The sequence below is a fragment of the Apium graveolens genome, chromosome 3 (genome assembly GCF_009905375.1).
Source record: "Apium graveolens cultivar Ventura chromosome 3, ASM990537v1, whole genome shotgun sequence".
Taxonomy (NCBI): Eukaryota; Viridiplantae; Streptophyta; class Magnoliopsida; order Apiales; family Apiaceae; genus Apium; species Apium graveolens.
In genome coordinates this window covers 8,918,826-8,941,103 of record NC_133649.1, presented here as the reverse complement: position 1 = coordinate 8,941,103, position 22,278 = coordinate 8,918,826, and the positions used below count along the sequence as shown (strand labels likewise).

The 22,278-nt window shown below is 36.2% G+C and overlaps 2 protein-coding genes and 1 long non-coding RNA gene across 3 annotated transcripts; 2 read left to right on the top strand and 1 right to left on the bottom strand.

The window, feature by feature from the left end:
* The first annotated feature begins 1,210 nt into the window (after window positions 1-1,210).
* LOC141713833 (putative 2' cyclic ADP-D-ribose synthase BdTIR) lies at window positions 1,211-2,160 on the top strand. The gene is made up of 2 exons (XM_074517403.1): window positions 1,211-1,719; window positions 2,040-2,160. The coding sequence occupies exons 1-2, from the start codon at window positions 1,211-1,213 to the stop codon at window positions 2,158-2,160; spliced, it is 630 nt and encodes a 209-aa protein (XP_074373504.1).
* Window positions 2,161-2,961: 801 nt separating this feature from the next.
* LOC141710570 (uncharacterized) lies at window positions 2,962-4,036 on the top strand. The gene is made up of 2 exons (XR_012570963.1): window positions 2,962-3,500; window positions 3,655-4,036. It is a non-coding gene; the product is annotated as an uncharacterized LOC141710570 (long non-coding RNA).
* Window positions 4,037-7,493: 3,457 nt separating this feature from the next.
* Window positions 7,494-8,598, bottom strand: LOC141713832 (putative inactive beta-glucosidase 14). Its single transcript, XM_074517402.1, has 4 exons — window positions 8,471-8,598; window positions 8,225-8,321; window positions 7,699-7,801; window positions 7,494-7,594 (listed from the first exon to the last, which is right to left on the bottom strand). Exons 1-4 carry the CDS (start codon window positions 8,596-8,598, stop codon window positions 7,494-7,496), a joined length of 429 nt encoding a protein of 142 aa, XP_074373503.1.
* Between the last annotated feature and the right edge of the window lie 13,680 nt (window positions 8,599-22,278).

Genomic DNA, 22,278 nt, shown 5'->3' with positions numbered 1-22,278 from the left:
TTTAATTTTTTTCACATAATTATAATTTATATATATCTTAAAATACGTCACACTTTTTAAAAAATATAAATAATCAGAAAGGACGGAAGGAGTAACAAATTTCGATGAACAAGGATCGAATGACCACGCCAAAGCCCAAGACTCCATTTTTGCTGTTTGCTTCGGTTTTTTATATAACAAAACTTTTATTTGGCAATGCATGTGTGTATTTAACATTTAACAGTTTTTAAAACAATTTAATTACATAAACTTGAAACCAACTATTCAAGTGTTTTCTGAAAAAATAGTATAAAAAATGATGCGACAAAAAAAAATATTAAAAATAATATTTTAACAAAATATCAACGTCGTCACATAATGTGGCGTGACACTCTTATTAAGACTATTTTCGGGATCAGCCGTGTCCGAAGGGATGTCGGCCGTTAGAGCTACCATATGTTATTCAACTTGCTCTATCATGCTCAATTTTGTATATGGGCTTTTTCCCCAAAATTTAAATACTAGTTTTTTAAGGAATGTTAATTGCTACCCAAGTACACATATAGTCAAAATGTAATACTATGTAATACTATTCAATTTTCATCCCAGAATTTGGTTCAGAAAAATAAATAAATATTTGAGCACACGAGATAAATTAACATGCGCCACATACAAGAGAAGGTTGAAACAGTCAGCTAACGTCCCGGAAGGTTTTACAAACTTGTCTGTTATTTAACAACAATATAAATTTTAATACCAACATTTGCTTCTAAAATTCTTCCATAATACAATAATTATGTCTGATTTAGTTCCATCAAGTCACACGTTTTTAATAGAGACGATCAAGTCACAGCTCACATGCATCAGCTTTTTTTACTTTGATTGTTCCATTTGTTTCCTTTAAGTTAAAACTAAATCTTGAATTCTTCTCTGTCCCTTGAAAATCAACGCAGAACGTAATATTTTGGCATTTTGCAGCAATGGTGAATTCAAATCAACATTCTCCAGAAGACTCTGAATTAGAGAAATTTCAATATGTAGTAGTCTTAGTAAGTGCTTTTAATGCAATGTGTATAAATACCAGAGCCTGCAGCATCACCATCCAAATAAACCATCAAACATTCCTTCATTTTTTTCAATTTTCAACATACTATATACTTTTTGATCATCGAAAACGTTGATTGAGCGAAGCGTAATATTTTTAAAAAATAATTCAAAAAAAACTCGAAGCATGCATCGATCACAAGCCATGAAGATGTTACAACGCCAGTTTCTTAGCCAAAAACTGAGAACTCAAGTGACACAAAAGGTTGCAACTACATGGCCTCAAAAAGAATCTTGTGATGTGTTTATTAACCATAGAAGCGTTGACACGAAGAGATCTATCTCATCGTTGTTGTACGATCATCTGCGTTGGCTAGGGATTCGTGCTTTCTTGGATAACAAGAATATGAAGCCAGGTGATAAGCTGTTTGAGAAGATAAATGGTGGGATTATGAGTTGTAAAGTTGGTGTGTTGGTGTTTTCGCCAACTTATTGCAACTCGTATTTCTGTCTGCATGAACTTGCCTTACTGATGGAGTCTAGAAAGAAAATTATTCCAATTTTTTGCGATGTTAAGCCATCAGAACTTCGTGTTGTAGACACTGGAAGTTGTTCACAGACCGAGATGCAGAGGTTCAATTCTTCGCTTGAGGAGGCTAAGTACACTGTAGGAATCACATTTGATTCTTTAAAAGGGTAAGATCAGTATCAATTTTGTGTTCCCTTGATACATTCTAAATTGAAAGCTATGACATGTTCAATATAGCACCATATACGATCAAACCACACGAATGCACATAGTATCAGTTCAATAAACAAGCTTGTTTCATGCATGATGCATGTACTAGCTTTCTTTAGTTTTTAGAATCTTTGTGCATGTATGTGTCAATGTGTGTGTTGCGCGAAGACAAGTAACTGAATTACATTTTAAAATTTATACAAAATGTTCCTCGACACACACACACGTATTTCATTCAAAGCCTAACATGTGTGTTTTTTTTGGCAATTATTCATAGAAACTGGTCTGATGTGGTTAAAGATGCTGCGGACATTGTAGTGGAGAGGTTGATGGAGGCTGAGGATGAAGAAGGATTGCAAGATCGGTTTAAACAAATCCCTTCTGGTCAGAAAACATAAGTTGCTGCTTGAAACAAACTAACTGTTTGAAATCACATTGTTTCCATATCTGTGTGCAGTTCAATTTGTTATTTCTTTTTGTTAATTCATATTCAATTTGTAAAGTAGCAGACTAGCAGCATATGATCGACTAACTAGCCTGACATAAAAATTGTTGATCCTTCTTTATTTGTTTATTTGTTTTCACTTTTCAGCAATGCTGCGGTATATGATATATATATGTGAAAGTTCCCAGAAACTCATGTATGCTATCTAACTTCATTAATAAAGCAATGCGAATTGTGCTATTTTCCAGTTGTAACTGCTACATTTTGTTTGAAAATAAATTTGTGATGTATGGAAATTACAATCCTCCCCTCCTCTCACATTAACCAAACTCAGACATGACTTTATATCTGATTAATTTCGAGTCTCTCGCAGCTTAAATTTTAAAAATCTCATTCAATAATTAATATTGTTATGTAACCTGTACTGATAGAATGTAGAATTAATTAGACAAAGAATAGCGGACATACTACTTTGAAAATAAGGAAAAATTTTTAATAACAAATATTTATGGGATCTTTTTTATCATCTAACGACGTCGTTATAAGGTGAGGGAATTTTATTTTATTTTTTTCACAAGTATCTTCATCATTATCTTCTATACGAAGAATTAAGAACATTCGAGAGTTATCCATATGTTAGCATTTTGTACTTGTCAAAATAATTATTAGTCTCTAGAATGTTCCTTCGTGAAAAATTGTGGCTATATAAGCGTTGCAATCACAAATCCATTGCCATCCTCGAGTTCTACAGAAATTTATACTCTTACTTTAGTATCTCTAATCTCTTTTGTGTACTCTTAAATTTTTAGTTAAAATAACCAATCTTGGATTACAAAGTTTAGGTTGTGGAACTAAGATTGAAAACTTGGTCGTCGTCTTCGTGAGGCTCTCATGTCTATCACGCTTTATTTCCCCCCTCAAACTCTACTTTCCTAGTCCTGATTTTCTCGATCTCTTAATTTTTCTTTTGTTCATAAATTCTTATTGATCTTTTTTCATAATCTAATTTTAGATCTTGATACCGAAATTTTGGCCAACAATTTTCCTTTTTTAACATAATTTGCCAAAAAAAAACGACACTACTACACCATCTTCCCTTTATGTTTTTCCGGTACAAGAAATTAAAAAACAAATTTTCATCAATTAAGTTGATATGGGTTGTTTTCCGAAAAATTGGTCAAAACGGATTGATCGGAATATTTCAATTTTATAAAGTAAATAATGAAGAAAATGCTCCAATTATCACATCCCCAATGATGGAGCTCAAGATGAAATTAAAGTGAAATTAAAAGGGTATTAACTAAATCAAGACTTATCTTGTATATATATTATTTATGCAAAAGTATTCAACTGTGTTGTGTGAAACTGCAACTGTCATTTACATATAAAAATTTTATTTATGCCTTTTCACCAATTTGCACTGACAACCAAAAATCTTATTTTGCAGGCTGATCACCCCGTCGTGCCAGATGCAATAAATCATTTTCTTAAAAAGAATTTGATTGCATATTTCTTGAGCTCAATGGAACATGCTGATTTACATTCTCAGTGGGTTAAAGATGTTGCAGATATCATAGCGGGGAATTTGATGGAGGCTGAGGATGAAGAAAGATTACGAGCTCGGTTTAAGCAAATCCCTTCTGATCAGAAAATCTAGATTTAGGAAAAGTTACTGTCTAAATTAGTTAACTGTTTGAAATCACTTTGTTACAATATATGTGTGCAGTTCAATTTATTTTTTCTTGTAATTGATTCATATTCATTTTGTAAAGTAGCAGCATAAGAGTAACTTAACAATTGCCCGACAATAAATTGTTATACCTTTTTTATTTGATTCCAGCAATACTGCAGTATATGATGTATGTACATCTGAAGTTCCTGAAAACTCATGTATGCTATTTTATTTCACTTTCTTCATTAATAAAATAATTCAAATTTCAAAATTTTTTAAAGTTGTAATTGCTATATTTTGTTTGAAAATTTATTTGTGTTGTTGTATAAAAATTAGAATCCCCCTCCCCGGCCAATCACCAAAAGAGATTAAGTAAATTAAACAGGAGTTCAGACCTAACTTTGACTTTATGTTTGATTACAATATTTGGTCGCTCTCAGCTTAAATTTTTTTTAAAAAAAATCTCATTAAAAAATCTATATTGTAATGTAACATGACTGATAAAAGTAGAAGTAATTAGATAACAGAGTAGACGACATACTGCCGTGAGGATAAGGGGGAAAAAATTTAATAACACATATTTGTGAGATTTTTTTATCAGCTAGCGACGTCGTTAGAGGGTGAAAAAATTTTATTTTTTCACAAATATTTTCATTATTATCAACTATAAGAAGAATCAAGAACCTTCGCGAATTACCTAAATAAGGAAAAAAGGAACATTCGAGAAGTATACATGCGTTAACATTTTGTACTTGTCAGAAAACAATTTAGTCTCTAGAATGTTCCTTTGATGAAAATATTTGTAACTATGTAAGTTAAGCGTTGCAACCACAAATATGTTGTTATCTTTGATATCTATAGAAATTTACTCTCTTACTTTAGTTTCTCTAGTCTCTTTTGTGTACTCTCTTAAATTTCTAGTTAAAATAGCCAATCTTGGATTACAAAGTTCACATTGTGGAATTAAGATTGAAAACTTAGTCGTCATATCTTAGTGAGCCCCTTGTGTCTATCACGCTTTATTTCCCCCACTCAAACTCTACTTTCCTAGTCCTGATTTTCTCAATCTCTTAATTTTTCTTTTGTTCATAAATTATTATTGATCTTTTTTGAGAATCTGATTTTAGATCTTGATACGAAATTTTACCCAACAATTTTCCTTTTTAATATAATTTGTCAAAAAAAAATGAACTACTACACCATCTTACCTTTATATTTTTCGGGTACATGAAATTAAAAAACAAATTTCCATCAAATAAGTCGATATGGCCTATTTTCAGAAAAATTGGCCAAAAATTGAAATCTTTCAATTTTATGAAGTAAACAATGAAAAAGATGTTCCAACTATCGCATCCCCAATGATGGAGCTGGAGATGAAATTGAAGTCATCTCAGCGAGCTTCATCATATTTCATAAATTAAAAAGATATTAATTAAATCAAGACTCATCTTGTATATATATTATTTATGCAGAAATATTCAATTATGTTGTGTGAAATTGCAATTGTCATTTACATATATAAATTTTATTTATGTCTATTCACCAATTTGCACTGGCTACCAAAAAACTTATTTTGCAGGCTGATGAACGGGTTGTGCCAGATGCAATAAATCATTTTCTTGAAATTTTTCTTGAACTCCATGGAATATGGCGATCTACATTCTCAGTGGGTTAAAGATGAAGCGGATATCGTGGTGGAGAGGTTGATGGAGGCTGAGGATGAAGAAGGATTGCGAGATCGATTTAAACAAATCACTTCTGGTTAGAAAACATGGATTTAGGATAAGTTGAAATCAGTTTGTAACAATATATGTGTGCAATTTAATTTGTTTTTTTTTATTGATTCATATTTATTTTGTAAAGTAGCAGCATACGATTGACTTAACTAGCCTGGCATGAATTGTTGTACCTTCTTTATTTGATTTCAGCAATGTTGCAATATATGATATATATACATATGAAATTCCCAAAAACTCATGTATGCTATTTTATTTCACTTTCTTCATTAATAAAATACTTTAAGTTTCACAATTTTTTACAACTTGTAATTGCTACATTTTGTTTGAAAATGTATTTATGTTGTTGTATAGAAATTAAAATTCCCCTCCCACTACCAGACGTCATGGTATTGAGTCTTTGTCAGCTTAGTGCAACTCCAACATGTTATTTATTTGGAATCCGAACTAAAAATTTAAGAAATTTTGTATAAAATAAAGCCACAACAACATATTAGTGATTCCTTAAAAAAGTTAGTATCCTTCATTCATACCTTATTTATAATAAACCACTAGTGATTCCTTATCTTGCTTTTAATAATAAAAAATTCATTTCTCTCTCTTTCTACATTTCAAATGCATAACTAGAGTTTAAATATAATAATAAAATATTATGAGGATACACTTATAAGGAATATTGTTGGAGTTGAATTACAATAAAATATCCTAAAACACTATGATTCATTTTTATAATAATATTTTTGAAAAACATGCTAGAACTCTATTGTAGTTGCTCTTAGAACTCATAATTATAAAAATCTTGAGTCCGGACTTCTAATTTTAAAAACAATTCCAAATATTTATTTGAAATTGAAACAAAAAGTTGAACACGGCCGCAAAAGAGAGACCGTCCCGCCATTTTTCGGAGATTGGGGGATCTCAAGCACCCTATAACCCATCTAGTTCCAACACTGTTCGTGGAGGCTGGGGCTGTGTACAACTTCCATAATGTCTATATTGTTAGCTTGCTAAGCATACTTAACCTCATGTTAGTATAATTTTTTTCACTCTACATCGCGTCCGTAAGAATTTATTTTCGAGCACATCTAAAAAATCATATACTAATAAAGTTATTTTAATGATTGTATACTAGCACTCTACTCCTCCCTCGTGCGACACTAACTCCTAACATAAATTTCTCTTTTTGTTCTTGACAGCCAGTAGCAGAGGAAAATAAAACATCAATGAATTGTATAAAACGCCCAGGTTTTACATCTCTGCAAATGAAATACATTCTTTTTAGTAAACAACAGGAGTACTGCGATTTCTGGTACAAAGTAGACAATATATACCTCTACTTACATGAACTCATATAAAACAGTAATTTCGTAGCCATGCTACAAGATGATTATAATTCTGCTTTCTTTCCCAATGATTCACGAGCTATAGTGTATTTATCTTGCAATAAATCTCAATATGCTTCTTCTTTCCTACTGAAGCTATCATTTTTAGTCAAGAAACTGTTATACCACATGGCAGAAAGCTTGGGGATACGATCAAGTGTGTGCGGATCCACATAGTACAATCCGAATCTCACATCATATCCAAATACCCATTCAAAATCATCCAAAAATGTCCATGCAAAATATCCACGGACATCAGCGTCGTTCCTGAACCAAATTAAGATATCAAATTAAAATGTTGTTGAACAGAAATTTCCCCTATAGTATTTTCATACCTATTGATTTGCTTTAGATCTTGCTATTGTGTAGTATATATAGCTGGAGTCTTTTGTTTGAAGAACAAGTTAAGATATTTTCTTTAGAGGCGAAAACAAGGACCGTGATTCAAACTGAGGAAGTTGGAATACAATCTAAAGTAATGTAATCACCTAATTGCTCATGCCAAAAAAGCAAGGTATGCTTTGTGAAATTCAATCCGCTTTGTGTCATTTAGAATGTCTTTTACTGTAACATCTTCCCCATGTGGTGCAGAATAATCTGCAGTAGTCATTTACAAAATTCAGTTATAAGATCCATTTGTCAAAACAACATGAACACAAGTCGTAAGTGATGAGAGTACAGAAAGCATGAAAAAAACTCACCATTTTCAGTTATAAACATAGGTATGTTATTATATCTTTCCTTAACATAGTCGACAATCTCCTCCATGCCTCTTGGTACCACACTAATTCCATCCATTCCAGTCTTTTAAAGCACCAAAAGAAAAAATATTAAGCAAACAAAAGAGACCTATAGACTACAACAAAAAGTAAACAGACAAAGCGTTGACAGAAACAAGTATGCATGTAACACACACATGGGTGTAGCCAGCATTGTAAGACTGAGGTCATTTGACTTAAATCTTGAACTCCTAATGAAATCACTGACTACACTTAAATTACAATATGTGTATTCATATAAAATTTTGAATGCACTACTCAGTTTTTCTGTCTACGTGTCGCCCACACATACCGGTTCTCCTATTCAGATTCCATCTCGTTCATTTTTCTGTTGTTGATATCCTTTAATTGCATGGTCAGCCCCTTCTGTGCAATTGGAATAGATGCAATCCTCAGAATAATGAGTTGTGTAGTGGTTAAGAGCAATGAAGTCAACACTGCCTTTTACATAATCAATCTCCTCTTTGGAAAATTGAGGCAGTTCACTCCCAAGATATCTGTGGATTTCTGCAGGATAGTCACCAAATACTAAGGGATCCAGAACCCTAATTGGATAAAGATTACCCATGCCAGGAGCAAAAATTATTGTGTTTTTAGGTATTCATGTCTAGTCAACAGATAAAAAACGTGTCCTAATTTGAAAGCAGATTTATAATAAGCTTTATAATAATTTATTTTCAAATCAGAGACTTACCAACCAATAGTGAATGCTAAGGCCCTACTTGCAGAATCATTATCGATCTTTGTATCTGCCATTGGTTCATGATTCGTTCCGCTAACAACAATCCCTAAAGAACCACCTTGTTCGGCATGCAACAACATTGTTAGAATATATATATATATATATAATATTATATATATTAGGGTATTTTCGGTATTTAGCTTATATTGTTTTTCTATATAAGTTCGGACATATTTTATAAATTCTGTGTTGATTCTAATAATGTTTTACGTTCGTATTATATCTCTAAAGTTAATATGGTATCAGAGCTTGGTTTCAAGTGATCGTGGAAGTTTAGTTGAATCATTAAATAGATAGAGTTACGTTACAACAACAAAAGTTTCTTGAAAATTCGCAGAAAAATTTCTGCACAGATCAGCCAACTTGTTTTTACGATTCCCGGAGTTTCAACCGTTGGATCATCCTAAAATTTTAACTACGTCTTCTTTGCATAGGTATCTAAATTTTGAACGGTGAAGATCGTATTTAGAGCTCCAGAAATCGATTTTTTTATGGTTACAATAGGTTACTGTTTACTTTTAATTCATTCTTTTCATCGTTGTTGATCTTGTAATTTGGGTTATTTGATTGATTGGATTTTGTAGTACTCGATTATTGGAATAATACAATTGTATTAATTGATTTATTTTCTTGAGATTTGATATTAGTTTTGGATTTGCAATCGGAATTGAAATTAGTTTCGATCTACTTTCAGATTCGATTTTAGATTGGAATTGGTTATTTGATTTCGGGTTTGGTTTCTTGATTGAATTTGGATACAGTTTAAATTTGGTGAATTGGTTATTTGAGTTTGGATTTGATTTCATTTTTGGTTTCTTGATTGAATTTGGATACAGTTTAAATTTGGTGTTGAATTTGGATTCGACTTTATTTCCGATTTGGTTTGAATTTAGTTTCATCAATATCTCGACATGTATGTCTCATCATCAACATGTCTTTTGTCAACTGGTACTTCAAGTTTATATTCTTCTCTATGGATTCTAAATTCAGGTACATCCCACCACATGTCTCCTCATTGGCCGTCTTTCGTTTCGTTTTCTGATGATTCATCTTTATCCATCATGACTGCTGATGGCACTCCTATATCGTTACGAGGTGTTGGTTCTATAGTTACCCCAACCGTATCTCTCTTTGATGTTTATTATATTCCGGATCTCAAATTAAATCTTGTTTCGGTTAGTCAATTATGTGAATCGGGTTACTTGGTTTCTTTTTCTTCTACAACTTTTTGTGTTATGGATCCGAGATCTCAATAAGTAATCGGGAAAGGTCGTAAGCAGGGAGGACTTTATATTTTGGATGAACTCAATGTATTTGTTGTGGGAACTCCTAGTGTTAATTTATCATCCTTTCGTTTGAGTGATTTGTCTTCTGACTTCTACATATGGCATGCTCGTTTAGGTCATGTTTCTCAATCTCGTTTACAATTTTTAGTTTCAACCGGAGCCTTGGGACAACTAAAAGCTCATGATATTTCTGACTGTAGCGGTTGTAAATTAGCGAAATTCGCTGCTTTACCTTTTCATAAGAGTGTTATGTATTCTCTTTCTCCGTTTGATATTATGCATTCTGATGTGTGGGGACCTGCTCCTATGCCCACAAAAGGAGGATCTAGATATTATGTTTCGTTTATTGATGATTTTACTGGTTATACGTGGATTTATCTTATGAAGTGTAGGTCTGATTTTTTGGATATTTTTAAAGATTTTAGAGCTCATATAAAAACTCAACATAAAGCTGTCATTAAATGTTTTTGTTGTGATTTGGGAGGTGAAACAGCTCTAATGTTTTTTGTCGCTTGCTTGCTTCTAATGGGACTATACGTCAAACCTCATGTACTGACACTCCTCAACAGAACGGTGTTGCTGAGAGAAAACATCGTCATCTTGTTGAAACAACTCGCTCATTTTTGTTGTCGGCTGATGTTTCAAGTGTATTTTGGGGTGAAGCACTTCTTACTGCTATTTATGTGATTAACCGAATTCCAACTGCTCAAAATTCTGGTTTGTCACCTTTTGAGAAATTATATGATGAAGTGCCTGATTATGCTTCCTTGCGTGTCTTTGGTTATACCTGCTTTGTTCTTAAACCCCAGTTTGAGCGTAGTAAATTGTCTGCTAAATCTGATTTATGTGTATTTTTGGGCTATGGTGTTACCCAGAAAGGATATCGTTGTTTTGACCCGGTCAGTGGAAAATTGTATGTTTCTCGGCATGTTTACTTTTTGGAGCATATTCCATTTTTCTCTGTTCCTGCTAGTTCGCATCATATGACACAAGAAGAGCTTATTCGAATTGATCCTTTTGACACAAATATTGAGGATGCTTCAACCACAAATTCTAATACTTCAGTTCCGGAGGCATCTACATCTCAAACTCCCACATCTCTACCAACTTCTACATCTACATCTCGGACTCCAACATCTCCGACGTCTTCACCTGCTTCTACAACCAGTCAATCATCACCAGAGATTTTAGATTCTCCTCCCACTCAATCGTCTACCGAAAGTTCAACTCCTCCGCCAGTTCGCCAGTCTACTTGCATACGTAAGTCGACCCAACTACCTGATTTTGCTTATTCATCTTATTCCCCATATTTTGCTTCATTCGTTACTTCTGTTCACCATTTGTTTGAGCCTGCATCATATAGAGAGGCTGTTCATGATCCTCTATGGCAAAATGTTATGGTCGAGGAACTTACTGCTTTACATCAAACTCATACATGGGATTTAGTCCCATTGCCTCCGGGAAAACATACAATTGGTTGTCGTTGGGTATATAAAATTAAGACAAAAACTGATGGATCCGTTGAGCGTTATAAGGCTCGACTTGTTGCTAAAGGTTACTCTCAAGAGTATGGCTTGGACTATGAAGAAACATTTGCGCCTGTTGCAAAGATGACAACTGTTCGTACTTTGATTGCGGTGTCTTCTGTTAGAAAGTGGAAAATATTTCAGATGGATGTTAAGAATGCATTCTTGTATAGTGATCTCCACGAGGAAGTTTACATGACACCTCCTCCAGGACTTTCGCATCAACCAGGTTATGTCTGTAGACTTCGTAAATCTATTTATGGTCTTCGTCAATCATCTCGTTGTTGGTTTAAGAATTTTTCTACGGTGCTTTATTCACTTGGTTTTCGTCCTAGTAATCAAGATTCTGCTCTTTTTGTACGATCTACGAGTGTTGGTCGTATCTTATTATTTTTATATGTCGATGATATGATTATTACTGGTGATGATTGTGATGGTATTGAGTCATTGAAACGTGAGTTGGCTCGTTATTTTGCTATGAAAGATTTTGGTTTGCTCCGTTACTTTTTGGGAATTGAAGTTGCTAGCTCACCAAAGGGGTATCTTTTGTGTCAATCTAAGTACATTGTTGATTTGCTTGATCGTGCACGTCTTACCTGATAACAAGACCGTGGAAACTCCTTTAGAGATGAATGCTAGATATTCTCCATCTGATGGTCTTCCCTTAACAGAACCTACTTTATATCGTACAATTGTTGGTAGTCTTGTTTATCTCACTGTTACTCGTCCAGATATTGCACATGTTGTTCATATAGTTAGTCGATTTGTCACTTTTCCAACTACCGTACATTGGGCTGCAGTTCTACGCATTCTCAGGTATCTTCGTAGGACTCAGTTTCAGAGTCTTTTGTTTCCTTCTAACTCATCTTTAGAGTTGCGTGCTTATAGTGATGTTGATTGGGCTCGTGATCCCCAGGATCGTAAATCCACAACTGGGTTTTGTATTTTTCTTGGTGATTCTCTTATTTCATGGAAGGGTAAGAAACAAGATGTTGTTTCGAGATCGTCTTCAGAAGCTGAGTATCGTGCCATGGCACTTGCGAGATTGTTTGGTTACGTCGCTTACTTGCAAATTTGGGTGTTAGCCTTCCTAGTTCCACCCCATTATATTATGATAATAAGAGTGTAATTCATATTGCACGTAATTCGGTATTTCATGAGCGCACTAAACATATTGAGATTGATTGTCATCTTAGTCGTCATCATTTGCTGTAAGGCATTATCTCATTGCCTTTTATTCCTTCTTCGCTGCAGATTGCTGATATTTTTGCAAAAGCTCACTCTATTTCGCGATTTCGTTTCTTGTCTCACAAACTCTAAATGCTCATTGCTGCAGCATCGTGAATTTGAGGGGGGAGGTTTGAATATATATATATATATATATTTATTATTATATTATATATATTAGGGTATTTTCGGTATTTAGCTTATATTATTTTTCTATATAAATTCGGACATGTTTTATAAATTCTATGTTGATTGTAATAATGTTTTACGTTCGTATTATATCTCTAAAGTTAACAAATATAATTTGAATTTCTCATAAAAGAAATACACAGCTTTGTCTTTAGCAATTATAATATACAATCCCACAACACTATAGATTTAGATTCTAAAAATTTTAAAAATCTCATTCAATAATTTATATTGTTATATAATCCGTACTGATAGAATGTAAAATTAATTAGACAATAGAGTAGCCGACATACTACTGTGAAAATAAGGGAAAAACTTTAATAACATATATTTGTGGGATCTTTTTTATCATCTAACGACGTCGTTAGAAGGTGAGGGAATTTTATTTTATATTTTTCACAAATATCTTCATCATTATCTTCTATACGAAGAATTAAGAACCTTCGAGAGTTATCCATACGTTAGCATTTTGTACTTGTCAAAATAATTATTTAGTCTCTAGAATGTTCCTTCATGAAAAATTGTGGCTATATAAAAGTTGCAATCACAAATCTGTTGCCATCCTCGAGTTCTACACAAATTTACACTTTTACTTTAGTATCTCTAGTCTCTTTTGTGTACTCTTAAATTTTTAGTTAAAATAACCAATCTTGGATTACAAAGTTCAGGTTGTGAAACTAAGATTGGAAACTTGGTCGTCGTCTTCGTGAGGCCGTTATGTCTATCACGCTTTATTTTCCCCCTCAAACTCTACTTTCCTACTCCTGATTTTCTCGATCTCTTAATTTTTCTTTTGTTCGTAAACTATTGTTGATCTTTTTTCAGAATCTAATTTTAGATCTTGATATCGAAATTTTGCCCAACAATTTTACTTTTTAACATAATTTGTCAAAAAAAACGACACTACTACACCATCTTCCCTTTATGTTTTTCCGGTACAATAAATTAAGAAAAAATTTGCATCAATTAAGTCGATATGGTTTGTTTTCAGAAAAATTGGTCAAAACGGATTGATCAAAATATTTCAATTTTATAAAGTAAACAATGAAGAAGATGCTCCAATTATCACATCCCCAATGATGGAGCTCAAGATGAAAATAGAGTGAAATTAAAAGGGTATTGACTAAATCAAGACTTATCTTGTATATATATTATTTATGCAAAAGTATTCAGCTATGTTGTGTGAAACTGCAACTGTCATTTACATATATAAATTTTATTTATGCCTTTTCACCAATTTGCATTGACAACCAAAAATCTTATTTTGCAGGCTGATCACCCCGTCGTGCCAGATGCAATAAATCATTTTCTTGAAAAGAATTTGATTGCATATTTCTTGAGCTCAATGGAACATGCTGATTTACATTCTCAGTGGGTTAAAGATGCTGCAGATATCATAGTGGAGAGATTGATGGAGGCTGAGAATGAAGAAAGATTGCAAGCTCGGTTTAAGCAAATCCCTTCTGATCAGAAAACATAGATTTAGGAAAAGTTGTCTGAATTAGTTAACTGTTTGAAATCACTTTGTTACAATATATGTGTGCAGTTCAATTTGTTTTTTTGTAATTGATTCATATTCATTTTGTAAAGTAGCTGCATAAGATTAACTTAGCTTGACAATATATTGTTATACCTTTTTTATTTGATTCCAGCAATATTGCAGTATATGATGTATATACATCTGAAGTTCCTAGAAACTCATGTATGCTATTTTATTTCACTTTCTTCATTAATAAAATAATTCAAGTTTCACAAGTTTTTAAAGCTGTAATTGCTACATTTTGTTTGAAATTTTGAATTCCATCTCTAGTTGGGAGTTTACATTCAATGTACTCTACGGATAGAGGAATACATAGAGTTGAACGAAATTGACTTGGCTTCGCCAAAAGGCCTCATAACTTCAACTAAATTCCTATACGACTTCTAAATTGGGAAAGACTAAACACAAGTAAAATAGTCAATGACACCTCCATTTTTTTCCATTGAGGCCGAAAGGGCGGTAGCCCACCTTACGCGGCGCAGAGAAAGCTGTATTTGTGTTGTTGTGTAGAAATTAGAATCCCCCCTCCCCCTGCCAATCACCAAAGAGATTAAGTAAATTAAACAGGAACTTAGGCCTGACTTTAAGTTTGATTACTATATCCGGTCTCTGTCAGCTTAAATTTTAAAAAATCTCATTTAAAAATCTATATTATAATGTAGCATACCCGATAAAAGTAGAATTAATTAGATAATAGAGTAGACGGCATACTAACGTGAGGATAAAGGGAAAATTTTTTAATAACACATATTTGTGAGATTTTTTTATCATCTGACGACGTCGTTAGAGGGTGAAGAAATTTTATTTTTTCCACAAATATGTTCATTATTATCAACTATAAGAAGAATCAAGAACCTTCGGGAATCACCTAAAAAGGGAAAAAAAGAACATTTGAGAAGTATCCATGCGTTAGCATTTTGTACTTTTCAAAATAACAATTTAGTGTCTAAAATGTTCCTTTGATGAAAATATTTGTAACTATGAAAGTCCAGCATTGCAATCACAAATATGTTGCTATCCTTCGTATCTATAGAAATTTACTCTCTTACTTTAGTTTCTCTATTCTCATTTGTGTACTCTCTTAAATTTCTAGTTAAAATAACCAATCTTGGATTACAAAGTTCACGTTGTGGAACTAAGATTGAAAACTTAGTCGTCATGTCCTAGTGAAGCCATTGTGTTTATCACGCTTTATTTTCCCCCCTCAAACTCTACTTTCCTAGTCCTGATTTTCTCGATATCTTAATTTTTCTTTTGTTCATAAACTATTATTGATCTTTTTTGAGAATCTGATTTTAGATCTTGATACCGAAATTTTGCTCAACGATTTTCCTTTTTAATATAATTTGTCAAAAAAATGAACTACTACACCATCTTACCTTTATATTTTCGGGTACATGAAATTAAAAAAACAAATTTCTATCATGATAGGGAAGAAAATAAATTTTGATTACGTAGTTAATATTGCATTAATTACACATGATTTGGGCTACAAGGCCCAATAAGAAGATGTATGATATTCAGACCAAAAAGGTTAACACATTGATCAGGCCTGATGGACCAGATCAGGCCTGATGGAACAAAGAAGGCCTAAAACCCTGAATGTTAATTAATTTCATAATTAATTAATAAGGGAGAAAAATAGCTATTAAGATAAGTCCTAGTGGGGATATAAATCTTTGTAGATTGGCCTCCAAGGAACCTCATGGGATAAGGAATCAGCTTCCTACTTCTTAGGGCTCCAAAGTCCATTCTAATTCAGAGACTTGACCACCAAGTCTCCTAACCCAAGTCCAATTCAAGGACTCCCAACATCTATATAAGGAGCCTCACCCCACAAATCAGAACTACGTTTTTTGGCTTGATCCTTGGCAATCAGCAAGGTACGTAGGCATCTTGTTAAGGCAGATTGAGTCACGAAACACAAGAGCAGTCAAATCGAGCTTTGAAACTCACATTCCTTAGTAGTAAATACAGCAATCATATACCCTGGTTTTTAATCCATAACATTTGGCACCGTCTATGGGACAGCACAACAACAACCATGGCGAGAACACGGAGAACAATTAGAGCTCTTGAGGAAGGAACACCATCGGGGACAACCCAAGTGATTTCGTCAACCATGGAGTTACCTCCTCATTCAACTTATGCAGCCACCCAAGGAGAAGCCCGGATAGGGGTAACTGAACCTCAGCCACAAGGGACGATTCCCCCGACTATTCAAGGTACGAATCCCCAAGTTCAACAATTATATGCACCTGTGAATTCTCAACCCATTGGGTACGAGTATTCAACTGTTGTGACTACTAACCCCCCCTATGGGATGCCCCTTTACCCGGATGTTGGAGGAAGTGGACATGCTGGACGGAGTGAAGCACGAGGGCGATCGCCCCCTACATACGAGGTTTGGCTCCTATCCCCGAGGATCAGGAATTTTCTGGTCCTTACACTGAGAGAGGCTCTGAATCTTCGGATGATGAAGTAGCCCCAAGAAGGAGACGTGCTGGCAAAGGGCCAATGGCTGATGGTAGCCAACGTCCTAGGAGCACCCAAGGGATGAATCCCCAAGAAGTGCAGGAAAGGATCAGGGCTCGCGAGGCTGAGATTCAAAGGCTGAGCGCGACTTGGAGGCGCACCAGACCACCAGACCCCCACTACCTCCTAAGGGGAGAAATCCTCCCCCTATCATAGACCTGGATGGTCCAATACAGAGAAGGGTTGTTGTCCCAAGGGCTGATCCAAGCAATCTTCTCCCCCTTGGAGATCCTGATGATCCTACTCCACCCTTCACTGAAGAAATAATAAATGCCCATATCTCAAGGAAGTTCAAGATGCCAACTATCAAAGCTTATGATGGCACGAGAGATCCCGCTAATCATGTTAGGACATTCTCTAATGCACTGTTGTTGCAGCCCGTGAATGATGTTATTAAGTGTCGGGCCTTTCCTCAAACCCTGTCGGGTATGGCTCAAAGGTGGTATAGTCGTTTGCCCCCAAACTCTATTGGGTCGTTCAGAGAATTAAGTCAGGCTTTTATTAAGCAGTTCATCAGTGGGAGAGTGCATGAGAAAAGTTCAGCATCCCTCATGAGCATTGTGCAGGGAATAAAGGAATCCTTGAGAGACTACCTGAATCGTTTCACAAAGGAGGCTTTAAAAGTCCCGAACCTTGATGACAAGGTAGCCATGCTAGCACTGCAACAAGGAACTAGGGATGAGTTCTTCAAGATGTCCTTGTCCAAGCGCCCCCCTGAAAGCATGGTGCAGCTCCAAGATAGGGCCGGGAAGTACATCAAGGTGGAAGAGAGCATGAGGAGGACCGTAGTGAGTAATGAGCCCACTGGAGGCAAGAAGCGGAAAACTGACCTGGAATATATCGCTAAGGACAAGTATCCTAGAACCGAGCAAAACCCTGATTCAACTCCCAAGAAAGGAGGGCATGGGCAAAAGTTCACTAAATACGCTAAGTTGAATGCTCCTAGAAGCCAGATCTTGATGGAAATCGAGAAAGATCGAGATATTCGTTGGCCTAAGCCCTTGAAGGCTGATCCTTCCAAGCTAGATAAGAGCAAGTATTGCAGATTTCACAAAGATGTTGGTCATGACACCGATGAGTGTAGACAACTGAAAGATGAAATTGAGTTCCTCATTCGAAAAGGAAGATTAAACAAATACACTGGAGAAGGAGGGGATAGGAATAACAATGGAAGGAAGAACTTTGAAGATCGTAGGAGGGACCAAGACGATCAGGGGCAGAATCCCCAGCCTAGAGGACCGGTTATAAATGCAATTTTTGGAGGGTCGCGACCTCGAGGGCCTGTGATAAACACAATCTTTGGAGGACCAACTGCTGCTGGATTATCCAGGAACTCCAGGAAAGCATATACTAGAGAGGTTATGCATATTGTTGGAGAAGCCCCGAAGAGGGCCAGGACAGAAGTAACATTGGCTTTTGATGATTCTGACCTAGAGGGTGTGAAATTTTCTCATGACGGCCCACTGGCCATAACACCGATAATAGGCAATAGCCCGGTCAAGAGAGTCATAGTGGATAATGGTGCTTCGGTGGATATCTTGCTCCATGACACCTTTTTAAGGATGGGTAATAATGATTCTCAACTAACCCCGACCGATATGCCGATATATGGATTTGCGGGAGTAGAGTGCCCCGTTGAAGGGATAATCAAGTTGCCAACCACCATAGGTCAGGAACCAAGGCAAGCAACACAGATGTTGGACTTTGTGGTGGTAAAGGCTAGTTCAACTTATAATGCTATCATGGGGAGAACAGGGATACATGCCTTCGAGGCAGTCCCTTCTTCCTACCATTCAGTTATGAAGTTTCCCACCCGGAATGGGATTGGAGAAGAGAGAGGAGATCAAAAAATGGCTAGAAGTTGTTATGTAGCCTCTTTGAGGGCAGATGGAATTGGGGGGCAAGTTCTGCCTATTGAAGATCTGGATATCCGAGAAAATTATGAGAAAAGAGGGAAGCATGCGGAAGACTTGGTTTCAATTCCTTTAGCTCCCGAGGATCCTGAGAAGGTGACTTTCGTTGGGGCCACACTAGAGGAGCCCCTTAGAAGGAAGTTGGTGAAATTTTTGCAAGAAAATAATGATGTATTTGCATGGTCAGCAGCTGATATGCCAGGCATAGACCCGGAACTAATCACTCATAAACTGAATGTGGATCCAAATCGGAAGACAGTGAAATAAAAGAAAAGAAGTTTTGCTCCAAAAAGGCAGGAAGCTATAAAACAGGAGGTCGAGAAGCTCTTAGAGGCTGGTTTCATTGAGGAGATACAATTTCCGGAATGGTTAGCAAACCCCGTAATAGTGAAGAAAGCAAATGAAAAATGGAGGATGTGTATAGACTTCACTGATCTGAATGATGCATGCCCTAAGGACTGTTTTCCGTTGCCAAGAATTGATACTTTGATAGATGCCACTGTTGGGCATGAGATGCTGAGCTTCATGGATAGATTTAGTGGATACAATCAGATCAAGATGCACAAGGACGACATTCCAAAGGTATCATTCATCACTGACTTCGGTGTTTATTGTTATCTTGTAATGGCATTTGGTCTCAAGAATGCAGGAGCCACTTATCAAAAGTTGGTAAATAAAATTTTTGAGGATCTTATTGGAAAGACTATGGAAGTCTATGTTGATGACATGTTAGCCAAGAGTCTAGTAAAGACTGATCATATAACCCATTTGAGGGAAGCTTTCGAGGTCCTGAGGTACCACAAGATGATGTTAAATCCTACGAAGTGTGCTTTCGGAGTAGGATCTGAATTTTTTTTGGGATTGATGGTCTCCAAGAGAGGGATCGAGGCCAACCCCGATAAAATAAAGGCAATCCTGGACATGGAGCCACCAAAAACTATCAAAGATGTTCAAAAACTCACCGGAAGGATTGTTGTGTTGGGACGATTCGTCTCCAAGTCCGGGGACAAGTGTTTGTCGTTCTTCAAGTCCTTAAAGAAGGTTAAGGATTTTGTATGGAGTGAGGAAAGCCAGAAGACATTCGAGGAATTAAAGAAATATATGGCCCAGGCCCCGTTGTTGGCCAAGCCAGCTTTGAATGAAGTCTTATTCTTGTACTTGGCCGTTTCAGAGAGTGCCTGGAGCGCTGTGTTGGTTAAGGAGGAACTGAAAATCCGGAAACCCGTATATTATGTCAGCAAAATTCTGCATGGAGCTGAGTTGAATTATTCAACTATTGAGAAGTTTGCTTTAGCCTTGGTGATTGCTTCAAGAAAGTTACGTCCTTACTTTTAGGCTCATCAAATTGAGGTGCTAACAAATCAGCCCCTGAGAAATATCATTCATAGTCCCAAGGCTAGTGGGAGGTTGATCAAATGGGCAATAGAGCTGGGAAAATTCGACATCAAGTATAAGCCACGAATGGCAATAAAAACCCAGGCATTGGCTGACTTCGTGGTGGAATGTACCATACCCAACCAAGAAGTCGGGGGCAGGAAGATACCATACCTCAAGACAAGGAAGTTGATAAGGGGACAAAGAAAAGGATGATAAAGAGAAAGAATATTGGGTTCTCTATTTTGATGGAGCATCAAAAATAAATTCAAGTGGAGCAGGTTTGGTTTTACAAAGCCCTGATGGGTTCTTGATTGAGTATGCCATGAAGTTAGACTTCCCAACCACAAACAATGAGGCAAAATATGAAGCTCTGATAGCTGGCCTCGACTTAGCAGGGACACTTATAGTCAAGAACTTGAAGGTCTGTGGAGACTCGAAGTTGGTTATATCCCAGGTGAAGGGGGGAGTTTGAGGCAAGGGATGATACGATGGCTAAATACGTCCGCCTAGTAAGGGTTGTGATGACCCAATTCGATGAATGCCATATTGAGCACATTCCAAGGGAGGAAAATGCTAAGGCAGATGCATTATCGAAGTTTGCTTCATCCGAGATAGAGGAAAGCTCAGGAAGTGTATACTTCCGCATTCTGAAGACACGGAGCATTGATGTTAAGCTTATAGCTCTTGTAGGACTGGGGACTTCATGGATAGATCCCATTAAGACTCATATTCAAATCGGATGGTTGCCAAACAACGCTACTGAAGCACGGAAGTTGGCTGTTCGAGCGCTAAGATATCTTTGACAGATGGGATTTTGTATAAAAGATCTTTTATGGTTCCTTACTTAAGGTGTCTCAGGCCCGATGAGGCACATTTGGCTCTTGAAGAAGTACATGAAGGTATTTGTGGGCAACACTTGGGGGCAGAGGATTAGCTCATAAGGTAACCCGTTTAGGCTTCTATTGGCCAGAAATGATGGCCGATGCCAAAGAATATGTGAAGAAGTGTGACCGCTGTCAGAAGCATGCACCTGTCGTCAAACAACCCCCTGAGATGCTGACCTCCATCAATTCACCTATCCCCTTTGTTATGTGGGGAATGGATATACTTGGGCCTTTCCCCATGGCCACGGTTAAAAGGAAGTTCCTGATTGTAGCCATTGATTATTTTACTAAGTGGATTGAAGCCAAACCCTTGGCCAAAATCACAACTAAGCAGGTTGCACAATTCCTGTGGGAAAATATCATGTGCCGGTTTGGAATTCCCCGCATCCTAGTCACTGACAATGGGACACAATTCAACAATGAAGAATTCAAGAAGTATTATGGGGAGAATGAAATTGAATTACGATTCACCTCTGTGGCTCATCCACAAGCCAATGGGCAAGCGAAAGTGGCAAATCGAATAATCCTGGATGGATTAAAGAAGAGGATCGAGAAGTCGAGGAATAATTGGGTGGATGAGATAATCCCAATACTATGGGCTTACAGGACTACCTGTAGAGTCACGACTGGAGCAACTCCCTTCATGTTAGCATATGGGGCAGAAGCAGTTGTTCTCGTAGAGATATAACACTCCTCTCCCAGGATTCAAGCTTTCAATGCTGAGGAGAATGAGGAAGGGCAAAGATTAGCCCTGGATCTAATTGACGAAGTGCGAGATGAGGCACATGCGAAGATAGTGGAATATCAGAAAAAGGCTTCGTTCTTCTACAACCTAAGGGATAAAGAAAGGTTCTTCAAACAGGGTGACTTGGTCTTGAGGAAGGTGGAAGCCTCTGGCGTAGGGCAGAAAGGGAAGCTTGCCCCAAATTGGGAAGGGCCATACAAGGTCAAGAGCGTTCAAGGAAGAGGAACCTACAAGCTGGAGACTATGGATGGTTTTGAAATCTCGAGAACTTGGCATGCCCAAAACCTGAAGGTTTACTATGTGTGAAGCAATTGAACATGATTCTCACTTGTCAAGGTGACAAGTAGGTTAAAAAGCACCTTGAAGCTTTGCTTGCTTAGGATTTACATGTTTTAGCTTTATTTTGAGGTTTATTAAGACTTATGTAAGGGATGAATCCCAATAATTTATGAAGTTCAGAAAATTTTCGAAATATGTTTGAATCTCTATGGCAAGGCAAGTAAACTAAGTGCATAAAAGCATAAAGTCAGATAAATAG